Below are 22,412 nucleotides of genomic sequence, written 5' to 3' on the forward strand. Positions count from 1 at the left end.
ATAAAACTAGTTTACAAAAGCATGCCTTGACTACCAATGATTGAAGTCAATGTTCACCAACCATCTGTGTTAATTCACTTTAGGAGAATGTGAATTAACTGTTTACTATTTACTATTTTACTAAAAGATGAATGTATGGAAACACTGCTGCTTTACTACCAGTAAGAAACGCTAATGATTGTTCTTAAATAGATTTTTTAAAATTAAAATGGTGCTATAGTAGCTAGTGAAACAGCACTAAGATACACTAAGAGAAATAAATAATCCACATCTCTTCCAGTCCCTGTATCCAATCACAGCCCCAGGTGGCCACTGCTTGCCTTCAGTGTTTCTCTGTATCCTTCTGTCCCTTATGCAGGTGCATAAGTGCATTCCTACCCATCATTTCTTGCCCTTGTTGCTGCTCGCTTCAGAATGAGATTGTAGCACTCATTCCTCCATTTGCTTTTCTGACAATGTCAGTCTTCCAAGTCAGATATATCAAATGTAATGTGATATATCTGTGATTACAGATTTATCACATTACATTTAACCATTTTCCCATGGATGGTCATTTGTGTTATTACCAGCCCTTTCCTTCCTCTGCCCACCACAGACAATGCTGCAATAAACATCTTTGTACCTATGTCCTTACGTACTGGTCCTTTTTTTCCCCCTATAGGATAGATTCCCAGAAGTGGAATTGCTTGGTCAAACGGTATGTGTATTTTTAATTTTAATAGATATTGTTAGATTACATTCTCCAAAGGACTAGCAAATCACATTTGCACATCAGAGCACCCATTTCCTACATTCTCACCAGCATTGGATGCTACCATTCCTTTTAATTCGTGCCAGTCTTATTTTCTCCTACCATTACCTTCATTTGCATTTTCTGCAGTCCCATTGATGTGGAGTATATTTTCATATGTTTATTGTCCATTTGAATTTCTCTTTGTTTCACTTCATGTTCATTTCCACTGCCCATTTATTTATTTTGTAGTGTTTTTGTTTCACAGTTCTGGAAAGCTATTTATTGTGTTTTAGAAATGTTGATACTCTGTATTTTTACAAATATGTCTTTACAGTTTTTATCTCTGTGTATATGCCTTTTGCCAAATGAAAATTGTTTATTATTATTCAGTCAAATATGTTTGTCTTTTTTTTATTGTTTCTTATTTATCTGTTTTGTGCAAGGTGGTGTCGTCCATCATAAGGTCATACAAATATTCTCTTAAATTTTCTTTCCAAATTTTTAAACATGAAGTCTTAAATTTTATAGTGATATGAGGTAGGAGTCTTTATTTTTTCCCAGTTACTTAAATCCTAGTTATGAAAAGAAATTTAATTTTTCATGGGACTGAAATGTTACCCTGGTCACGTATATATTTGGATCATTTCTGGACTATCTTGTCTGATCTCTGTATGTCTGTTTCTGTGCCAAAACCATTCTGTTTTGAATTCAATGGCTTTTTATTGAATTGTAATGTCTGGTAAGTTCTCCTTAACTGGTCTTTTTAAAATACTTTCATGGTTGTTTTTGAAACCATTTATTTTTCTGGCTAAGTTAAATTTAAAATTTTGGGACTTTTTTCTTAAGTGTTTTCAATATAAAAGATATAACAATGAATATGACAAATATAACAAAAATTACTATTTTTTTTTTAGTTTGGGGAATCTTAAAGACAATACTTAATTTAAATTCTTGTAAATGTGAATAGCAATTTATTTGGGTTCATTGATATTCTTAATTGCTTTTAGAAACTTTAGTTGTTGCAATATTAAGGTAATAAATACCTTTCTGTTTTTCTAATGGCATTTGAAATATTGGAGATAAACACTAAAACTGTCTGTGATAAAAAAAGTAATAGTAATATTGTCTTACAAATGAACACATATACAATTACATAGGAGGTTTGTATTTTGCTCATGAAAGCAAAGAGACATCCCTTGTAGGTCCTACCCATGTTCACTTGTTTATAGAGAAAAGACACAAAACCTTTAATTTGTTCAATAGCCAAAAGTGTAATGATGAAATAATTAATGTATTGTGATTATTATTGAATGGTAAACTTAGAAAAATTATAATTATGTTTTAAAAAATGAGATTCCTAGTACTTTCAATATTATAATTTAAATGAATGGATTGCTATTGGCAATTTTTGCATGTATGTAAATATTGAGGATGATAATTTAGAAAAGAGGAGAATATTAATAAATATTATTCACATAAGAAAAAAGAGGACTTAGTAAATTTAGAGTTACATTTAAACCTTTTATATGAACTTATAATCTTTAAAAAATTATCTATTTATTTACTTGTATATTTTTAGGTATATTTTTATTGATTTCAGAGAGGAAGGGAGAGGGAGAGAGAGATAGAAACATCAATGATGAGAGAGAATCATTGATCAGCTGCCTCCTGCATGCCCCACACTGAAGATCTAGCCTGCAACCCAGACATGTGCCCTGACCGGGAATTGAACTGTGACCTCCTAGTTCATAGGTCTCATGTGGCTCACTCAACCACTGAGCCACGCTGGTCAGGCTATTTATTTAGTTTTTAATCTTCACCCAAGGATATGCTCATTGATTTTAGAGAGAGAGGGAGGGGAAAAGGGAGAGAGAGAGCTGGTAGGTGAGGTGAGAGAGAGAGAGAGGGAGACAAACATCAATGTGAAAGAGAAACATCATCGATTGGCTGCCTCCTGTATGGGCTCTCACCTGGGATCAAACCCAAAACCTAGGTATCTGCCTTGACTGTGAATGAACCACACCCCTTCTGGTGCACTGGATGATGCTTCAACCAACTGAGCCACCTGCCTACGCTGCACTTATAACATTTATTGAATGAAAATCAAATATAATTTTTCTGCTCTGTTCTAAAGAAGGTAATGAACAGTTACCTTCCAGCTTCTAGTCCATACTCATATGAAACATCATACTAGGCACTCCCTCCCTGCACCCCAATTTTGATTTCTAATATTACTTTCCACTAAAGTGCATCAAGACTCTTTCTGGAACTTAGGGGAAAATGATGGGTTGGTTTGAAATAGGTGTTTTTGTTTGTTTGGTTGGGTATTTTGTTTTTGCTAAAGAGCAAGCATGCTTTCCATGGTGTGTGGAGATTGAGCTATAAAGGACAGATGAGCCAAATTGAAGGCACTTCTGCTGGCCAACAGTGGACATCTAAGTGACAGAGGAAATGGGAATGATAAGGCCTTGAACAAGTTGAGCCTTCCAGAAGCCAACAGTCCATCATGTTATATCAAAGGTGACAAATGGCATAAATTGTGCTAATTAAAAGGCATATCATGTGTGGAAATAAGCTGTATTTCGGTGAATTCAAATTGTGTTTGCTGCACTCAGGTTTTAATCATCATCAAAATTGACAGATGTGATACACACATATAAAAAGATAAACTAGAGTATATTTTAAATGTAATTATGCATGTGTGTTAAATATCTGTAGGCTATCACTGGAACTTAAAATCACAGTAAAAATAATAAGGGCATCATAAAATTAACAATAAAGGAATGTTTCTTTTACAATACTGTCAAATAGTTAAACCTTTAATTTGCTCCAGGGCTGCCCAGTTCTAAAGACTCTGGAAGGATAGAGTTGTTTAAATTAGGATAGAGAACCTCTCTGCTTTCATAAAACAAAGAAACATAAGCAACCATCCACGACGGGTTGGAGTGACTACAGACATCCACAGGCAATAAACAGCGTAGTTTTTATTCCTGGAGCCAGAAAATCTCTGCAGTGTTGCTGTAGTGTTTCAATGTATTAAAAAAGTCACCATCATTAGAGGATGTGAAGTGATAAATTAGGGAGATACAAGCACTAGAATAATTGAAACAATGCTCACAGGACTTGAGGAATGAAGAAGGTGATGCCCAGTGCAGCAACGTTGAGTAAAAATAACCACGTGTTGATTTAAATGCATGAGCTTTTCCTGAAGAGCCCCTGTGCTTCACATAAAGATACTGGACAAGTGATGATGTAACTGAGCTGACCATGAAACAGTGACGTACCTCCAAAAACATGTCAGGTATTACGTTCTGACAGCCAGGGCTATCTTTTCTGGACCTAATAAGGTAAACTGGAACCCATCTTCATTCACGGGTATCCTTAATTTACATCAAATGGAAGTAAAACAACTTGATGTGATGATACTTTTCAAAGATGAAAAAAAAATCTTACAACTATAAAGCAACAACACACCAAATAAACAAAACTGAGCCAAAGTGCATGTTTTCTACACATTAATTATCAGCTGAAGACTTGCGAAAGTTGTCTACAAATGGCCCTGGGAAAATGGGAACTTTCCTTGACATTCTAACTTCATACTATCCTCTTGTTCTTGTGAAAATGTTAACCCTCCTGAAGTGGTACCTTTGTGTGTTTGGTGCTTTCTTAAAATCACCTCCACATAAAATCTCACCAGTTTCCCATCTTTATTTTGTCTTGATCCACCACTGGAATATGTTAAGCGGTAGACCACAGCATTGAGGCAACAGGAGTCCCTTGCAAGCGTGGGGCTCCCAGATTGCTTCCATTTCACACAGGCCTGCCGTGGGAGAGTGCTATCACCAGAGAAGATGTAGTTCTTTGGGAGTGAGGACTCTCTCTCCCTGGGCTCATCCTAGCGATTATAAACCAGCTGTCAGTGTGACCTCAGCACTTGGTTGTTCTGTTGCTGCGGCCTCTGGCCATTAAGAAAGGTATAGAGACTGTCCATATGTTCAGATGAAGCCACCGGTCAGTAGTCATTGACTCTTATTCACTGTGCCTCAATTAAGATGGCTGCCTCTTTAGGGAAACCTACTGTGAGCTGGGACATGTGCTGCAGGTGCATTTCATCTCCAGGTTGTTATGTCAAAGGATGACCTTTACCAAAGAACTTATATACTTATATGCATAGCCCTGGACATGGACAATAGGGTAGAGAAGAACTGGGGAGGTTGGGGAGGGGCTGAGAGGAGGGGGCTAAAGGGAGGGAAGTGGGTGGGTCGGGGGGGATGACTTTTTAAAACGACAATTACATTTGGCCCCTAGGTATGAATCCCTACAATATTTTTATACATCTAAATATTTAAATGTGAATCTCCTTGAGTTTTCTATTGTCATTTCTTCTAACATTCATTCTAATGAATGAAATAACTATTTGCAAAGAAACGTTAAAAGAAATACATTGGTCTCTTCTAGTATTCGCCTTGTTGGGGGTTAGCTTACTGTTTTTTTAGAAAGAGATCGGACTATTGAAATGTATTGAATAGAAACTTCACAAGTGAAGAGGGCCTGTCAAAGAGATGGAAAGTACAGATATTTTAAATATAATTGCAGTTATATTCAGTAGTGGGGGGAAAAAAAAGTCAAAGCATTTCTTTTGAATGCCATCCAAAAGTGCGGGATATTTTGTAAGAATGAGTAGAATAGCCGTAGGCTGGAGGGCACCTCAGCGTTCTCCAATTTAGGACAGCACATATCCCCAGCCCCTGATTCATCTGGCCAGGTCTCCTCCAGCTCTGTGAAGGCCCCTCCGTTTTCATCTTCTTAGACCCCCAGCCATGGAGCATAAGAGCACATGTGTAGGGGCACGGCGACGGAACAAACATTTTCTCTTCCATGGTGCTTTCAGAAGAAGCCTTTTATCTCCTCCACGGCCAGGCTCCTTGGATGTCTGAACAATGAGGAATGTGAGTGAGCTCTGTCTACAGCTGAACCCTGGGAGCCGCACAGGCTTTGAAATGGATGGCTGCGCATCGCAGGGCCACAGAAAGGGAGGTGGGGGGTTCCTCCCAGTTCCTGCATTGATGTCTGCCAGTCGGATGTCTTTGCAAAAGGAGCCTGAATCATTGTAACTGATTAAAAGAAATGCCCGATAGTCGAAGGCTTTCCTACCCAACATGAGCCTGGCAGTAAGGATTGTTCTCTTGGGGTACGTTAATATTGGGGGAATCTCACTCTCTGGTCTTTAGGGGTCAGCCAGTGACCACTGAGGCAAGTGTTGGCAGTGAGAACTTTCAGAATGGAGGCCGAAAAGCTCTCTGGCATCCATTGGCAGAATAGCCTCAAGCAGAAAGGAAGCTGGCTCCTGGGAGAAGGGCTTTGTCCTTGTAGGTACTCTCTGTCTGAGGTTGTGGCTCACACACGTCACGTTACCCTCTCACTGTTGGCCTCTTTCTGCTGTGGTCCCGGATCTGCGTGTCCTGAAACCTCAGAGGTCCCCTTGCCTCACACCTTGGGGCAACTCCCAGCCCTCCACTCCGTAGCCTATAAATGACTCTATTGAGGACTCCGTAGCTCTTGCTTTTTTTTGTTGTTATTGCCTGAGTACAAGTCCCTCTGCCTGTTTGTAACCCTGTGCACTGACCTTAGCCTAAGAAGGCAGGCCCATATTTCAAGTTGTTGGTGGTGAGGGGGGTGAGGGGGGCAGATGAAACTTGGCCTTGTAGTTAGAGGGATTCGGAGTTGTAACAAATTGTCTGGCTCCATAAACTACCATCCAATTATTGGGAAATGGGGTTTGGAGCAGAACGAAGAAAAATCTCATCTTCAGATGAGCTTTAAAAACCTGTCATAAAAGAGGTAGCTGGCCCTGAGTTCAGTTGTTTTTCCATCATCAGGAAACACTCAAATCCTTCCGTGTGTTGGTATGATAGAGGTTTAAAAACCAAGCCCCCACACCCCCGTTCTCTCCCTATTGCCATCTCCTCTGATGGACTCGTGAGATTTGGAGGTGCTGTGCTGTCAGAGCAGTGGTGGCCACGGACCAGGACCTGCGTCCCATTGAAATAGCTAATTTCAGAAGAGCTTGTGCATTTTGACCTCTCTGAACTTCTATGGGTCCTCTCAAAGAGGGAAGTAATTCAAACCTGGAGGCATTTCCAAGAATTGTTTTTGGAGAATAAACTGATATGTGTATCCCTATTATTACGGTCTTTTAAAATTTTTTTACTAACAATGTAGCATTCATAGAATCTTAATAAGTTAGGAAATAATTGGTCTTTGTAGAAAATAATAATTTGAATATATTTCTGTCAACCACACAGGTGATCACCAGAAACCACAGACAGGAAAAAAAAAAAACAACCAAAAAAAAAACCAAACAAAAATTGCAAATGATCACTTAAAGAAAAGGTTAAAAAGTAGGAATTGGGATTTCACTTCTATCTCCCGATGTACCAAATAACATTTTCCTTTCGGCATTTTCAGCTTTACAGCCTCTTAGCATTAAAGAAATGGGGTAGCATTTTATTTTACCATTAAAAGTTCTTGTAACATAAAGCATTAATCATTTTTCCCAACGATTTCCATTGTAGAAATTCATAGACGTATGAAGGATAAGAGTCTGTATCCATGATCTCATCTCACAAGCCTTTTATTATGTTTTTGCAGGCTGTGTTCTAAATCCTGTGACTTGATGATTATTGATTCTCAGTGTGCGCTCTCTTTCCGGCTGGGAAATGCTTTCTGGAGCTGACAGGCGTGTATGAGTGCTGTGCTCTTCTCACCCACAGAACTGGCTGTATCTTTAAGCAGAACCAGCCCCGAGAGCGAAGTGCTGGACTGTTTCGAATGGCCATGACCATGTATAGTTGTTTTTAGGGCGCCGAGGCAGTTCCCTACTTTCAGTAATTCATTTTTTAAAAATTCCAAAAGGCCTCATTTTCCCCACAGCTGTTGGTGATATTTGTTTAGGATCAGGGAAGTTTGCCCTTTTTATGTGCCGGAAATCACTCTGAACAACACATTTTAATAGGTTCCAGCAGTCAACAAAGAGATGCTATATTCACTTAGGGAACAGAACGGATTTTCTTTGTTTTGCTGTAACACGTGGGGCTTTCTGAGATTTCCCCAGAAACCAGCACTGTAGCCATTTGTGGCCACGCTGTGATCTGGGTGATCTGAAGAGTGATTTATCCATTGGGGAGGGTTTTCCCAGTGCCTCAGGGTGTGTGGTTAGTGGAACTGTGTGCGCACTGCCCTGCTGGAGTGGAGGCGCCTGGGGCTGGAAGCATGGTTCCAGCTCCATCCTCCATGCCTGGCATCACGCCTGGCAGGCAACAGTTCCATAAATACTCATAGAATATTGCTTTGTGTGTTTTAAAACCACCTATCTTCCTTGCTGCTTAACACTCTCGGGGGCTGGCCTATTAGTTGATTGAGCAATTACTGAATTCCTCGGTGAAGTTGTTGAAACTTTGTTAAGGATGGGCTGTGCTCCAAATAGGATGGTGGACATTGGTTTTTCCAGTTAACATCTTTGAGTTTAGTGCAATTTCATTTTTTTTTTCATTTATGTCTTTTATGAAACCAGATAAAAGTGAAGGATTCATTATTGATTAATGTTTTAATGTTTTCCAGTCCTTTGTATCAAGGAGTGCAATTTAAATGGAATGTTATCCTAAGTTCTAATTCATCTATCTGGGGATTTTGCCAAAGAGCATTTTAAGTATGAGGGATGGCGGCTTCCGTTCACCAGCCTAACTTGAGCGCCAGAAATAGCTAGCCATTCAGGGTGTGCTTCTCGTCGACCTGGCTTGGATTCCTTACATCACAGCATTGCTGGGAGAAAGGAGGCAACTAACACCGATGAATAAAATAGATCTTAGTTGATAGGAATAAAATTAAGCTCTTTGCAGTTACTCCCTTGGTATGACTTAATCTCATGGTATGGATACATTTACAACTATTCTTTTGCTAGATGAGGGCAATAAAGAAAAGAGATCAGGGGTTTTTAAAAAGTAACCGGTGGGACCAGCACTGAGGAGCACTGTTATTTTAAGTGGTTGTTTTTATAGTAGAAATGTACAGGCACGCACGAGAATACTACTAGTAAACACTGCATTCATATTGTAGGCTACCTCTGTGGGAGAGGGGAACTGAGATCAGGGAGCAGATGCTGGGGGCCTCAACAGAGCTTTGATGTATGAAGTGGAGCAGTTGACCTTTAGGCAGATGCTCATTGTGTTATTCCCTCCCTAGATTTGTTTTTTTAAAATCAAAAAGTGAAAGTAGAAAATGGAGAGTGAGTGTGCATGAAGTGAGATTTCCTCCAGCTTACTGTTGGCATCAAAAGGTTCAGCTTTCTCAGCCTCTGTACTGTGTCACAGAAGCACAAACACATGCCGAAGAGACACTGACAAATAGAATACACTTAGGTACTGGGACTTGTTGAGACATCAGCGGTGTGATTACAATGCCTCCCAATACGTACTCATTTACGCTTATTCCTCTTTCACTCGGTTCTGCTTCTACAGAAACTTTCGGCAGCTCCATGTCTGTGCAGTTCTATCACCTGCACAGACTTTGAAACATAGGTACCCAAGTTAGCAGCGCCTGGCTTCTCGTTGTCTTGCTCATAGTGATAGAGGATCCTTTTCAGGGTGGAAGGTCCTGTGGCTCCCCACCCCCTCAGTGAACGTTCCTGGAGCCACTCGGGAACCTGCATGTAAATGACGGGGCTGACAGTGATGGGCACTGAGAGTCACTGGAGGCACACACAGGTGTGGACGCTGGAGAGAAAGGGAGGTTATGCTGGGCCCTGGGAGGTGGGTGAAGATGTCCCAGCCGCCCCCTGTGTTAGTTTGCCAGGGCTATGCCACAAACTGGGGCTCAAACAACAGGAGTTTATTGTCTCATAGGTTCCGAGGCTGAAGTCCAAGATCATGGTGTCGGCAGGGTTGGGTACCCAAGAGGACTGTAAGGGAGAATCCGTTTCAGGTCTTTCTCCCAGCTTCTGGTAGTTTGCTGGCACTCTTTGGTGTTTCTGGAGTTGGATAGGCCTCACCTCGATCTCTGTCTTCATTGAACCACATGGCATTTTCCTTGTGTGCATCTGTGTCCTAATCTCCCCCTTTTGTAAGGACACAGTCTGACTGGTCTAGCGCCCACCCTTATGACCTCATCCTAGCTTTGTCATTTGCAAAGACCCTCTTTCTAACTAAGGTCACATTCACAGGGACTGGGGGTTAGGACTTCAACATCTGGTGGGGGTAGACACAGTTAAATCCATAACCCTGCCCCTCCATTCTCACACTCCTCACATCTGGAAGGCAGATTCCACCTGCCTGCAGGTGTTGTGCACCTCTCACTTGTGATCTGTGGAATTTCTCCTCCTTTTCTCACCAAATTCCACTGAATGGGCGCGACAGCCCTGCTGACGGTGAAAGGACTGCGGAAAACACAGCCATTAGGCAAGTTACTTGTCAGGGAGATAATAATTGAAGGTGCATTTGCCAGTGAACATAGCCAGGAAGCAATATGAGTTGCTCCTTGCTACTGACTCTTTACCCTTCTACCCAGGCTCTTCCGCACACCTCGTTAGAGCAAAGACTAATCTATTGAAACCCAATCAATTCCACTTTCGATGATGGCAGATGAATACTGTTTCTACTATATTCCCGTGAAATAGGGCTTTGTGGATAAACCTGGAAGCCTCTCCCCACCCCCTTCTTATAACATTGTTTCTTCAAGAATGTGGTCTGGTGTCTTACCCTTAAGGCTGCACCTTCACAGCACAGCCCAGTGCGTCCTGAGAGGAGCTGGGGAAGGGGGGTTGGGTAGGCCTGGAGTGCATGGCTTTCTCCCTCCTGCGTCAGGGGGAGGTGCAGAGGGACACTGAGCAAGAGTGCTTCTGTACAGAAGGCTGTCACCTCATTGGACAGTGATGTCATTTTAGTGAACAAGGTTGGACCTTCAGGTGCCTTAAGGATTCTTCTGAAATAGGTTTATGTCCAGAATTAAAACTGGCTGAGGCACTAGGCAGGGACATCTAGTTGTATACCTGGCATCCATGATCCCTGCTGCTCTACTGATCAAACTCTGGTTAAAAACCTGTAACTACCAGCCTCCTTCCCTCACAGCTGGATACTGTCATGATAGTTGATTTGGCCAATAAGACATAAACAGAAGTTGCTTAAGGGTGAGGACCCTTTTTCTATTCTTCCCTGCCTCCTTCTGATGTGGAATGCGTTTGTGTTGGCGGGATCTCCAGCAGCCATATTGGCCTAGGAGGTGGACATTAAGGTGAGCTACCTAATAAGAATGATAGAACTGAAAGGTAGAAGTGGTTTGAGTGTGGCGATTGGTAGCCAGCACTGGATTCCTGCTTCTGAACCTGTTTTACATAGAAAACCAATAAAGTTCTTTTGGTTAAGCCACACATTTGGCTTACCAGTTATATGCAGCTTCTGTTACATCTAATCCTAATTTGATCCAGAGACCCTTCCCACAGGAACCCAAACCGCTGCGCTTTAGAGAATACCGTGCATCAGAAAGGGAAGGCCGGTCCGAGGAGAATGGAGAAAAAAGGACTTCTCTCTACGATGTGAGGAGGAGTCTGCTGTGTGCCGCGGCATCCTTTTCCTGGACGTCGTTCATCTGAGGTGGAAGAGAAGACCCCAGCGCTGTGTTCCCTTTAGCTGATTCCTTATTTGTTCAACACTCTGCTTGCTAGTAGCACAGAAGGCGCTCGTCATTTCCGTTTTCTGCCAACTAACGTTCAGTGTCAGTAGCATCACCGTCTTGGCAGTGCAACGCTGTTGGGAGTGCCTCGTTGCTTTTTCCATTGTTTCAGAGAGTTGACTAGAAAACAGAGAAGAAGGTGCTAACATCAGTGACTAGGAGTGTAGCCCTCCTAAACTTAATAGCTGACACCAGAGGGAAATATTTTGACTTTGCAAAAAAGGATGACTTGCTTCCATTGGACATTCATTGTAGGAGGGCCGGTGGTGAGTGTAGTTGACTCTGAATGAAAATAATAAAATTAAAGGGTGTGGACAGATTGGAAGTGTATCGGAGATGGGTGTATGAGGAATAATTAAGGAATTTGAATTTTTTAATCTCTCAAGGAATAAAAAGTTCCCTGATCATATACATTTGCCTCTCTGACATGTTTTCAGGAATGTGTGAAGCAGAAAAGTAGAGACTTGCCTTTACAGTGGGACTCACCGTTTGTAGCCCCTGATTCTCTGAGATGCTGCAGTGAATTGGGAGGAAACAGTGGGCGTGAGCTGCTGGGACAGCACTGGAGGACGATTATGACATTGTTGCTGCAGAACTCAGGTTGTGTGCTTGGTGCCCTGGTGGGGCCCCTCCACACAGCTGTGTTGGCCGAATAAAGGTTATCCCAACGCTTTCTTGATCCATCCTGAATTATTCATGTTTCTCTGCCTCTCTGGATTCACGGCTAGTCCCCAGACAAACATTTACGAATTTTATCTGTAACGAGGTGAAGTCATTTTCTATGTGTCTCAGTTAAAGTCACAATGATGTGAGGTCCTACAAAGTATCTGTTGCTTGAGGAATTTAGGAGACAATACTGTCCATTGAAAGTATATACAATATATTTTCTTACTGAGTTTGTCTTTATTTTATGTGTAAGGGGTTTCAAATATTCACTAGGCCTTCTAACCTCAGTTCCTATTACACTATTTCCCCCCAAGCTACCCATTTTATCAACTGTATGTTCACCTTCCTCAGTGCTTATCAGGATCCCAATTCTTTGTGGTGGGAGAGGAATTTCTGCACTGGTTTGGATAAATGTCTTCTTTCCGTTCCTTTTTTTTTTTTTTTTTTTTTTTGGAGGGGGCTGGGGAGTGATGATGTGGGTCAAAACAAGCCCAGCTCCCTCTATTCCAAACAGTTTTCTTAACACATCCCTGATGAAGTTATCATTCGTTATCACTTGTAGATAAGATTGGGCAGGAGAGGACATTGGATTTCAGTGATTGATTTCTAGTTGTTCATCTGCAGCAGCCATCTAGAAAGTTTGGAAATTGTTTTGTTTGTCCATAGTCTCGCTGGCCTCCATCACCAAAAACAGTCAGATTGCGTTGAAGACGGTACTGCTGGCCAGAAGGCGTGTGTATATTAAGATACTGTGAAAAGCGACGGCATCTAGTTTCTCAAATGTAGGTCTCGGGTAGATGCCCACTGAGATTCCGGCATCTGTGGGAGTGCTGACGCCTGGCCTTCCTGTTGGATGGCCTCACCAGTCTTCCACGTGGCTGGACGGAGCCCTGAAGCCATGTCATCTTCCAGAAATTGGGGGGACACTGTCAAAAGAGGTCAGTATCCAGCTTTATTCTTTCAGAGATGGTGACGAAAGCTACCTATAAACAGTAACGAAGCTGGTAAGAAATAACGTACTGCCCATGCACTACGCCTCCGGAATTGCTGTGTATAAAATTTTAATCAGCTGAAACTGGTTTGGCTCAGTGGATAGAGTTTCAGTCTGCAGACTGAAAGGTCCCAGGTTCGATTCCGGTCAAGGGCATGTACATTGGTTGCGGGCACATCCCCAGTACAGGGTGTGCAAGAGGCAGCTGATCGATGATTCTCTCTCATGGATGTTTCTAACTCTCTATCCCTCTCTCTTCCTCTCTGCAAAAAATCAATAAAATATATTTTTAAAAAAATCTTAATCAGTAAGGGCTTTTCATAGGAAAGTCTGTTTTTCAAACTTTACTTTGGATTATTTGAGAGGCTTCCGGAACTGAGTAGGTAAGAAGTCTTCACCAGGAAAAGCTCTGTTACCTTTCCTGGGAGAGATGCCAAAACCTCCTCAGTTTTGTAAGAGATCGGCCTTTTCATTGGGAATTCTTGGGCTTGGAGAGAGGGCCCAGCCTGAGAAGAGAATGTCTTGTTTTAACCTCTACTCTGCTTATTCAACTCGTAATGTAAAATGTCATTTTCATGGAAGACTTCGGATTCATTCTTTTTGTTAGACGTGGACGGTGTGATTTCAGGAGTGGGGTGACTGAGAACTCCAGGCCACCCACAGCTTGTGCCTTTCAAGAAATAACATGGCTGGCTTTGTTATGAAAATGAAAAGGAAAAAATAGAGGAAAGAGGAGATGAAATAAATTTGTGTTAAAATTATGCTTGCAGTCTGAATTTAATTCCCTGCATGGCTGGTTCTTACTTAAGACCAGAAATGATGAAACCTTCGTCTGAGAGCGGCCGTCTAAACGGAACAGGCGATATTGGGGTTGGTGATTAGCTATGCATGGGTCATGGGTTGGCAATTAGTTCTGTTTCTTAGAGCATGTCTGCAATCTTTGATATCTGCTTAAGTTATGTAAATAATTTGCAGTTTTTATTATGATTTTTCTATTAATCTTTGGCAGAGTGAAATTTCGTATTTTCTCTATGACAAACCATGACATTTAGCAATTAAATCCTTTTATTTATTCAAAGTCTACATTTTGAATAAATAAACTTGAACAAAATATTGTGTTGGGGCTTTTATAATTTTATGTAGTGATTATTTTGCAATCAATTAATGTAAAAGACTCTTCATAATTATTTCATTTATTTATTTATTTTTTATATATTTTATTGATTTTGTACAGAGAGGAAGGGAGAGAGATAGAGAGTTAGAAACATCGATGAGAGAGTCATCGATCAGCTGCCTCTTGCACACCCCCCACTGGGGATATGCCCGCAACCAAGGTACATGCCCTTGACCGGAATTGAACCCGGGACCCTTCAGTCCCCAAGCCGACGCTCTATCCATTGAGTCAAACCGGTCTCGGCTCTTCATAATTATTTCAAATCTGATAGTTATAGGCTTTAATTCTCACCTACCAAGAAATCATATTTGAAACTCATGGACTCTGAAGCCAGAGTCTTTGTGGCCTTCCAAAGGCTAATATGATTAACCTTTTGCATAAATGAAGTTTATTATTTTATTACCACATTTAACCATCCATAGATTCTGTCCATATCTCTCATTGGAGTTAATTAAGTACTCATATTTCTGATAAATCCCTCCGTCTACATTGCACTTATATGCCCCTCTTATGTAGAAAATTTTTTGATAAATAAAAATATTTTGGTGGTGATGATCTACCTTTGTAATTTGACTCTTGACAAGTGAAATCATAAGGTTTGGAATTGTGTATACTTGTATTTGGGCACAGTTTACCCACCAAGCCTATAAATAGTTGTTCCTAACCCTTTTATGGACCCAGCAAGGTATTTTCAAAGTTTTTTAGTCCCTACTTATTTCTTAACTGGTTGTATGTCATTGTCTCATTTCCACTTACTAATTAAATAGAATAAGTCACCTTCTATGAACTATTCTTATTTTTTAATTATTTAGGTGTTCTCATCCCGGGATCTTTGGACAGCTCTCTGGTATCTATGAACTACCTGAAAATGAATATCAGTGGTGTGTGTGTGTGTGTGTGTGTGTGTGTGTGTGTGTTGTATAGCTTTCATCTGATTCTCAAAAGCCTGCATGACTGCCCAAAGTTAAGGACTATTTTGTTTTCTTCAGATAGGCCTTTTTTGTCTACCTAGATGTTAAGCTTTGGAAATCATTTATATGCTTCCATTGAATAGTTTTATCACTACAACTAAAACAATACAACAAAACTGTAAAGAGTAATGTTTAAATAGCAATATCAATCTAATATTACATATGAATGATGATGCTTTGCTGAAATGAAATATCCTTAGATATAGGAATGTGCTGTTGCCTGCTACATTTGTTTGTTTTTGGAGATGATGTTTACTTTATGCAATGGGAAACTCTGTTCTTCTCTGACTTTTCTGATAAGAACCCTGGGCAGTGGTTCCCTAATGCCCCATGATAGCATGTGGCTCTCACTTTGAGTTTTTAGTGTTTAGGCCTCTGATCTTCTCCATTCACTCAGGGCAATTGAAACAGTAATACTTGTCTAACTTGATCATTAACACAGTGGAAATATGGCACTGAAATAATGGGGCAATCTGAAATTAAGGGTAGTCATTACACAGTTCATATTCTTTAAGACTATCAATGAAATGTCAACAAGTTTTTTAAAAAAATGTATTAAATATTCATATTTCCCTAAGCATCATTTTTAGACTCCAGCTTGAGGAGCACTGACAATAGAGTGCATGATGGGTCAGAATTGCTGTAATTGCTTTTAGTGCATTAATGGATATGACTTGATTTATAAGTAGACTGGTTTAATATTTATACTTAAAATAGGCGAGCCTATGTTTAATTAATCCTTGTCTCCACTCTCTTTACTGAAATAGTTGTTTGTACCTAAGCTTTGTATTTTTTTTTTTAACTTGGCCTTGATTGTCTCTTATTCAAAACCCAGCCTTGCTTTTAGCTGTCTCACCTGCTGTAGGTACACTAACCTGGCAGCAAAAGGGTGTCCCAAGGGCAGGTGGGGAAGAACGTTGGCGAACCTGAGTGTTAGTGGGTTCAAAAGTGGTGGACCTCTGCCATGAGTGGCGAAATGCTGCTCTCTACTTGGTGATTCCATATTTCTTAAAGACGTTTTCCCAAAACATCTGTATTGGGATGCAGTAACTACTATAGTTAAGACCATATGCTTATTTCTGGGAGTAAGTCTGTCTTCTAGTTCATTTCTCCCATGTTGTAGCTCTGTGACTTTGCCTTCCTTAACATGGCCGTGATGGAAGTAGGACCAGTCTGAGGATTCAGTGACATAGTGCAGCTACGCACAGTGCTCTGCACAGGGCTTGGCATTAAATGTCTGCTGACTCCTACTAGTACTACTGGTACTATAAGAAAAATATTCAAAGTATTTGCTTTTTATTCATTTTGCAGACAGCATGGGTCAGTAAAGGTCTGGGAAGAGGCTTCCCCATTTCTCAATGAGATTTTTATATTGTGCAGTGTGATGATTTTAGCGTAGCAGCGGTTGATGTACTCATCTTATTATGAGCTCCTTTAGAAGAGGAATTGCTTATCTCCCAAGGCCAGTTATATTGTGACCTTGCAGCCTCCTTGCTATCCAGGGAATCTGCCCTTTTGCCCTTTCCCAACCTGGTTATCCTTCTACTCCTTTAAATTCTCTGAGCTATTTGTCCAGCTCTGTTCTTTCTTCCCTCTCTATCCTGAGGGACCCCACGGCGAGCTTTGCCAGGTCACACTACTCAGTGTGGTGCTCAGTCCTACTGCAGCTGTAGCTACATTTGCTGCCGCTGCTGCCAGGTGCTTCCCTCATAGACATTTTCCTCTGGGTCCTTAATTGTAGGTGAGGTCGTATTATCTCTGTATTATATCCTTCAACTGATGTGAAAACCAAGGCCCAGAGATGGTAAGTCCCTTGCCTAGGTCTTCATCACTCCTCTGACTACCCCCTTTATCTCTTGTCATTCCTCTATTCCCATTTTAAAAGAAAATGTTAATTTGGGGGTTATGCAGTTGGGGTGAATTGCATTGATGGGAACTTACTTGTAACAACCTGAATTTAAATCCTGGCTTCACCATTTAATAGCTACATGACCTTCGTCAATTGTTTCATTATACAGTAGACACAATCATATGGCATCTAAATCTTGAATTATTATAAGGATTAAATGAAATAATACTTGTGAAAGTTCTTGAACAAATCCTGGTATGTATTAAGCACTGTGTAGGTTTGTTCAATAAATAAAATGACTTCATAATGTAAGTTGATGACAAAGTCTTTTACATTTTCTTGGACTTTATATATTTACTAGAGGCCTGGTGCTCGAATTCTTGCATGGGTGGAGTCCCTCTGCCTGGCTGGCAATCAGGGCCGATTAGGGCATCTTGCCCAGTCCCCATGGTAGATTGGTTGGCCAGGGAGGGACAGAGGGAGGACTCCAGGGTGTGTCCGGCCTGTCTTGCTCAGTCCTGGTCAGCTGGACCCCAACAGCAATCTAATCTACCAGTCAGAGTGTCTGCCCCCTGGTGGTTAGTGCATGTCATAGTGACTGATCGAGCAGTCAACTGCCCCCTGGTGGTCAGTGCATATCATAGCGAGCAGTTGAGCAGCCTTAGTATATTATGCTTTGATTGGTTGAATGGACAATTGGAAGACTGGGCACTTAGCATATTAGGCTTTTACTATATAGGATATGTGAACTGTTCTTAACTCTTTGTTAACTCCAATAATTTTTCAATTGATTCTGTTTGGCTTTCTAAATATCTATATACATAAAAGCCATAGTCACTAGTAGTTATGGCGTGCAATGACCACTAGGGAGTAGACACTCAACACAGGAGCTGCCCCCTGGTGGTCAGTGTGCTCCCACAGCCAACCTCCCGCAGCCCCAATCGACCCACATGGCCAGCCAGGCCAAGGGATCCCACCCGTGCACAGATTTGTGCACTGGGCCTCTAGTAAAACTATATCATGTACAAATAATAGTATGTATTCTTTTTTCCAGTATTTTTACCTGATTTTTAACTGACATATTGCATTAAACCCTATTACCTAATAAGCCACTACACAACATGATTCTAAATTACATTCACAAGGATATAGCCATTACTTTTTATATTCCAGGCTGTCATATATATGTTTGTATGTGAATATATCTTGTATTTAGCTTGTTTAACAAAAGCTCTTGAAGATAGCTTTGTGTCCTCAGTTAAGTTTGTTCTTGGACTTGGTTTAATTATGTCAGGGTACTTGATGCCCAGAAATGAATTAATAAATCCATTGTCTGATTTGCAAGGTAAACATTTATTTAGGTATAATGAAGTAGCCAGCAGCTTTTATGCAGTTTGAGGTCAAACACTCTGTTGATTCTAATATGAGAGTGTATCTGGTGTGAGAGTGAGAGAGAGCAAGTGTGGTGTTTCCTTAAAGATCTAAAATTGTCCGATTATCGGCATACATGTGCGCAAAATATTTTCACTGATCTCTCCCCAATGGGTAGAGTAGTCCTGATGGATAGCATGCCTGTTTCGTTAAGGCTAATTTTGTCATGGAAGGTAGTTCACCTAAGGATTAGTTACTTATTTTGGCTTTGGAGACTGACCATCCTAGTTCTACCACTTACCACCCCACTTAACCCTGGACAAGTTAAGTAAGCTTTGTAAGTCTTCATTTCATTAGCAATGAAATGAGGTTGATGATAGTATCTCCTTCCTAGAATTAAACTCGAAAATGCATGTCGCGGGCAGGCATGGATGAATGAAAGCTGTGCTTAGCATTCTAGTAAAACATGCCTGTTCACATTGTGGCTAAAGTGCAGGCTGGTGAGCAAATAGCAACCAAACATGAATGTGCAGAGGCCACACCCTGAGATTAAGGAGCATAGAAAGAGTCTTCCCTGTTTTCTAAAGTTGTTACTGCTTTTAAAACGTAAGCGGTGACTGCAGGGAAGTTTCAGGTGCCTCTATAGCTCTTGTTGTCATTATCTTGTGGAATCTGTAGCACAACATTTGAAAGATTTATAAAAAATTAAGATAGTAGCAAATTCCAACAGGCTCATTTGTTTAACAAATTGCAAGGTGAATCTACTTTCTCAAGTTTTGTCTTTAGGCAACAATTTTTTACTAATAATATTTAAAACTTAAAAAAAATATTTTTATTGATTTCAGAAAGGAAGGGAGAAGGAGATATAGAGACATCAATGATGAGAGAGAATTACTGATTGGCTGCCTCCTGCACACCCTGTATAGGGGATCCAGCCTGGGCTTTATTGAAAACTTTCTAGTATTTATTTGAATATTTCCATTCTATCTCCTGGAACAGGGGGCTATCAGTTAGAGTACTGAAAAATAAATGCTTATGGAAAAACTTTGCTGTCTTCCCCCTATGGTAGCATTCTGAAATGTTTTGAGGCTATGCTTGATGCATATGCTTTCCTTTTTTAATAATCAAACTTAGAACATGATAAAATGATAGAAATTTCAAAATAATTCTGAAGTAGCAAAAGTATGCTTTACATTTACTGGTCTTCTCTATGTCAGTTTTAGGTTTCCATTAACCCCAAGGTTTGTTGTAAAGTTAATCTTACATAGATGTCAAGACTTTTCAAAATATAGGTGACCCTCTCCCTACTTTTTGTTTTATGGCTTTGCTAGAGTTGATGTGTAGAATTCCTATTTCTAAAGCATGGTGGGATATTTTCAGATTTTCTGTTTAAAAAAAATAGGTCAAAATTTATATTTTATTCTCAATGTCTTTGGTGTAGCTAATTGCTTTTGCCTCGCCGCCACACAGGTTATATTGCAGATTTGGTTACTAAAATATGCTTGTTTCCCACCAATAGAGAAAATTGGTTCTGAATAGCCTATATGATAAGCAGTAACTTTCATTGAATACCAATACAGGTGTTTCAAAGGTCACTGAATGTATTAAAAGTAAAAATCTTTAAATGCCACTTTTAGATTATACTCTTTTGCTAATTAAAAGATTCCATCGTGATAGTGAAGTTAAAACTTTTATTAAGTTGGTATAATTTGGTTTTAAATTGAAACTGTGTGTTAGAATAATAAAAGGCACTAGAACTTCCTAAATAAAATTGTTTTTTTTTTACAAGAGGTACCATTTGTAAAGCATCTATCAGAGTGCACAGTGCATCTCAGATCTCTCTCCTCTTTTCCTTTCTCCTTCCCATTTGTGCATACTGTGTTACTTCTGATGCCTCTATCCCCAAGAAGTCTATGTCTCTATATATTTTTTCTATTGCTGTATAATAAATTATTGTAAACTTAATGGCTTGAAACAACACTCATTTATTATATTGCAGTGCTGAAGGCTGAACAGGATTCAGCTGGACTCTTTTTCCCAGCTCACAAGGATGTCAGAATTCAGCTTGTCACCATTGCAGAGCCAGAGGGTCTTCCATCTTCTCAGGGGCAGGCAGGAGAAGCCATTCTGACATTTCACCTTCTTTTAAAGGACTTACCTCATTAGGTCAGGCCTACCTGAGGGTAATCTCATTTTTATTGACTCAGCTGCTTAATAACCAGATCATGAGAGTGGTCTTCCATCATTTCACAGGTCTGCCCACTGTGGGCAGGGAAGGGGAGTGTACAAGAGTGTGACGTATTGGGGGCCTTAGAATTCTGCCTCCCATATCCTGGGATTTTCCTACTTTTCTGTGGGAAGGCAAATACATGCGCATCTGTTGACAACCTCCTGGTTGCTAGGCACTGTGTTATGACCTCCATTATACAAATGAGTAAAACTTAGACTCAGGGAGACTAAATCAGTGGCACAAGGCCTCACTGACTTCAAGAGCCAAACGAAAAACCTGGGAGCCAAAATCTCCAAGTGAATGAGAGTCCCATTTTTAGTTGCTCTTTAATATAAACAGTCTCAGGTTTTAAATGAGCTTTTGTTTTTAATAGTTCACAATCTTTTGGTTGTTTAAAACCTATGAACCTGCTGAAACCGGTTTGGCTCAGTGGATAGAGCGTCGGCCTGCTGACTGAAAGATCCCAGGTTTGATTCTGGTCAAGGGCATGTACCTTGGTTGTGGGCACATCCCCAGTAGGGGGTGTGCAAGAGCTGATCCATGCTTCAATGTTTCTAGCTTTCTATCTCTTCGATGTTTCTAGCTTTCTATCTCTTCCTCTCTGTAAAAACTTAATAAAATATATTTTAAAAAACAAAAAACACACACACAAAAACCCCTATGAACCCATTTCTCTAGGGTCGCCATGCTATAAATGGCGAGTTCCCATCTACAGAATCCAACTTAACCCACACTCTCAGGAAAGTTGTCTTTGGAGAATCCAGAACTTGAGTCTTAATCCCCGAACCACAATCCTTAGTCCACAAGGCCCAGGCCACCCAAGGAGCACAGGAGCAGGTGCTGCCCTCAGCGACAGGAGGATCTCCCAGCCTTGTGACATGGGGACCCTGTTTATTTTGTCATTTAGGTAATTACGTTATTCTCTATTATAGAATCGTATTAGAGCTGAATTCTCTTTTACATAGAATCAGTTGTCTAACTATTTCAGGTGTTGAAATGGTCATTCAACTTCCATAGGAGATTGTGTTTGAAACTTTTTGACCAGGATTTTAATTGATTTTTTTTTTTTTTTTTTTTAGAGGAAGGGAGAGGGAGAGGGAGAGGGAGCGAGAGAGAGAAAGAAACATCAATGATGGTAGAGAATCATTGTTCTGCTGCCTCCTGCATAGCCCCTACTGGGGATCAAGCTCACAGCCGGGGCATGCATCCTGACCAGGAATTGAATCAGTGACCTCTTAGTTTATGGGTCGTCACTCAACCACAGTGCCACACTGGCTGGGCTGACCACCATTTTTATTCTTCAGTTACTTTTCTTCAGCTATGTTGTTTTAAATCTGTATCAAAAGGTGACCTACAGGGCTTACATCCAACTAATATCTACATGTTAGGTAGAATAGTTTCAAAATAACGTAGCTGCAGCCTCTCTTCTTCTGTCCTTCCCACCTTGAGTCCCATCTCCTTCCTGTCTTTAATACGTGTGGAGAAAAGGGGGGCATGAACGACTGGCGGGGCATCCCCGCAGCAAGCAGGAAGCACTCTCAGGCTGAGGTGATTGAGGAGGCTCGTGACCAGAACCCAGGAGGACCTGAGTCTGGGGAAGGTCAGATGGAGAGCGGCTGGGAAGGGAACATGAGCGAAGGAATGTCTGCAGTTACTTCTCTCTAACCCTTTTTGTTGCTTTGGCTTTTCTTTTGTGCCTCAGTGT

General features: G+C 40.7%; 1 protein-coding gene across 9 annotated transcripts in view; it reads left to right on the plus strand.

Annotated features, from left to right (window-relative positions):
* Positions 1-22,412, plus strand: part of MAST4 (microtubule associated serine/threonine kinase family member 4) — a 508,313-nt gene that overhangs the window by 273,358 nt on the left and 212,543 nt on the right. For 4 of the 9 annotated variants that reach the window (XM_084880866.1, XM_084880860.1, XM_084880872.1 and 1 more), the window contains one exon: positions 662-697. The exons of the other annotated variants lie outside the window; for them this stretch is intronic. In XM_084880866.1, coding sequence (XP_084736992.1) covers positions 662-697 — 36 coding nt within the window. The remainder of the gene's footprint in view (positions 1-661; positions 698-22,412) is intronic. 9 annotated transcript variants of the gene reach the window in all.

This window comes from Pipistrellus hanaki (genome assembly GCF_964339955.1).
Source record: "Pipistrellus hanaki genome assembly, chromosome: 4".
Classification (NCBI taxonomy): Eukaryota; Metazoa; Chordata; class Mammalia; order Chiroptera; family Vespertilionidae; genus Pipistrellus; species Pipistrellus hanaki.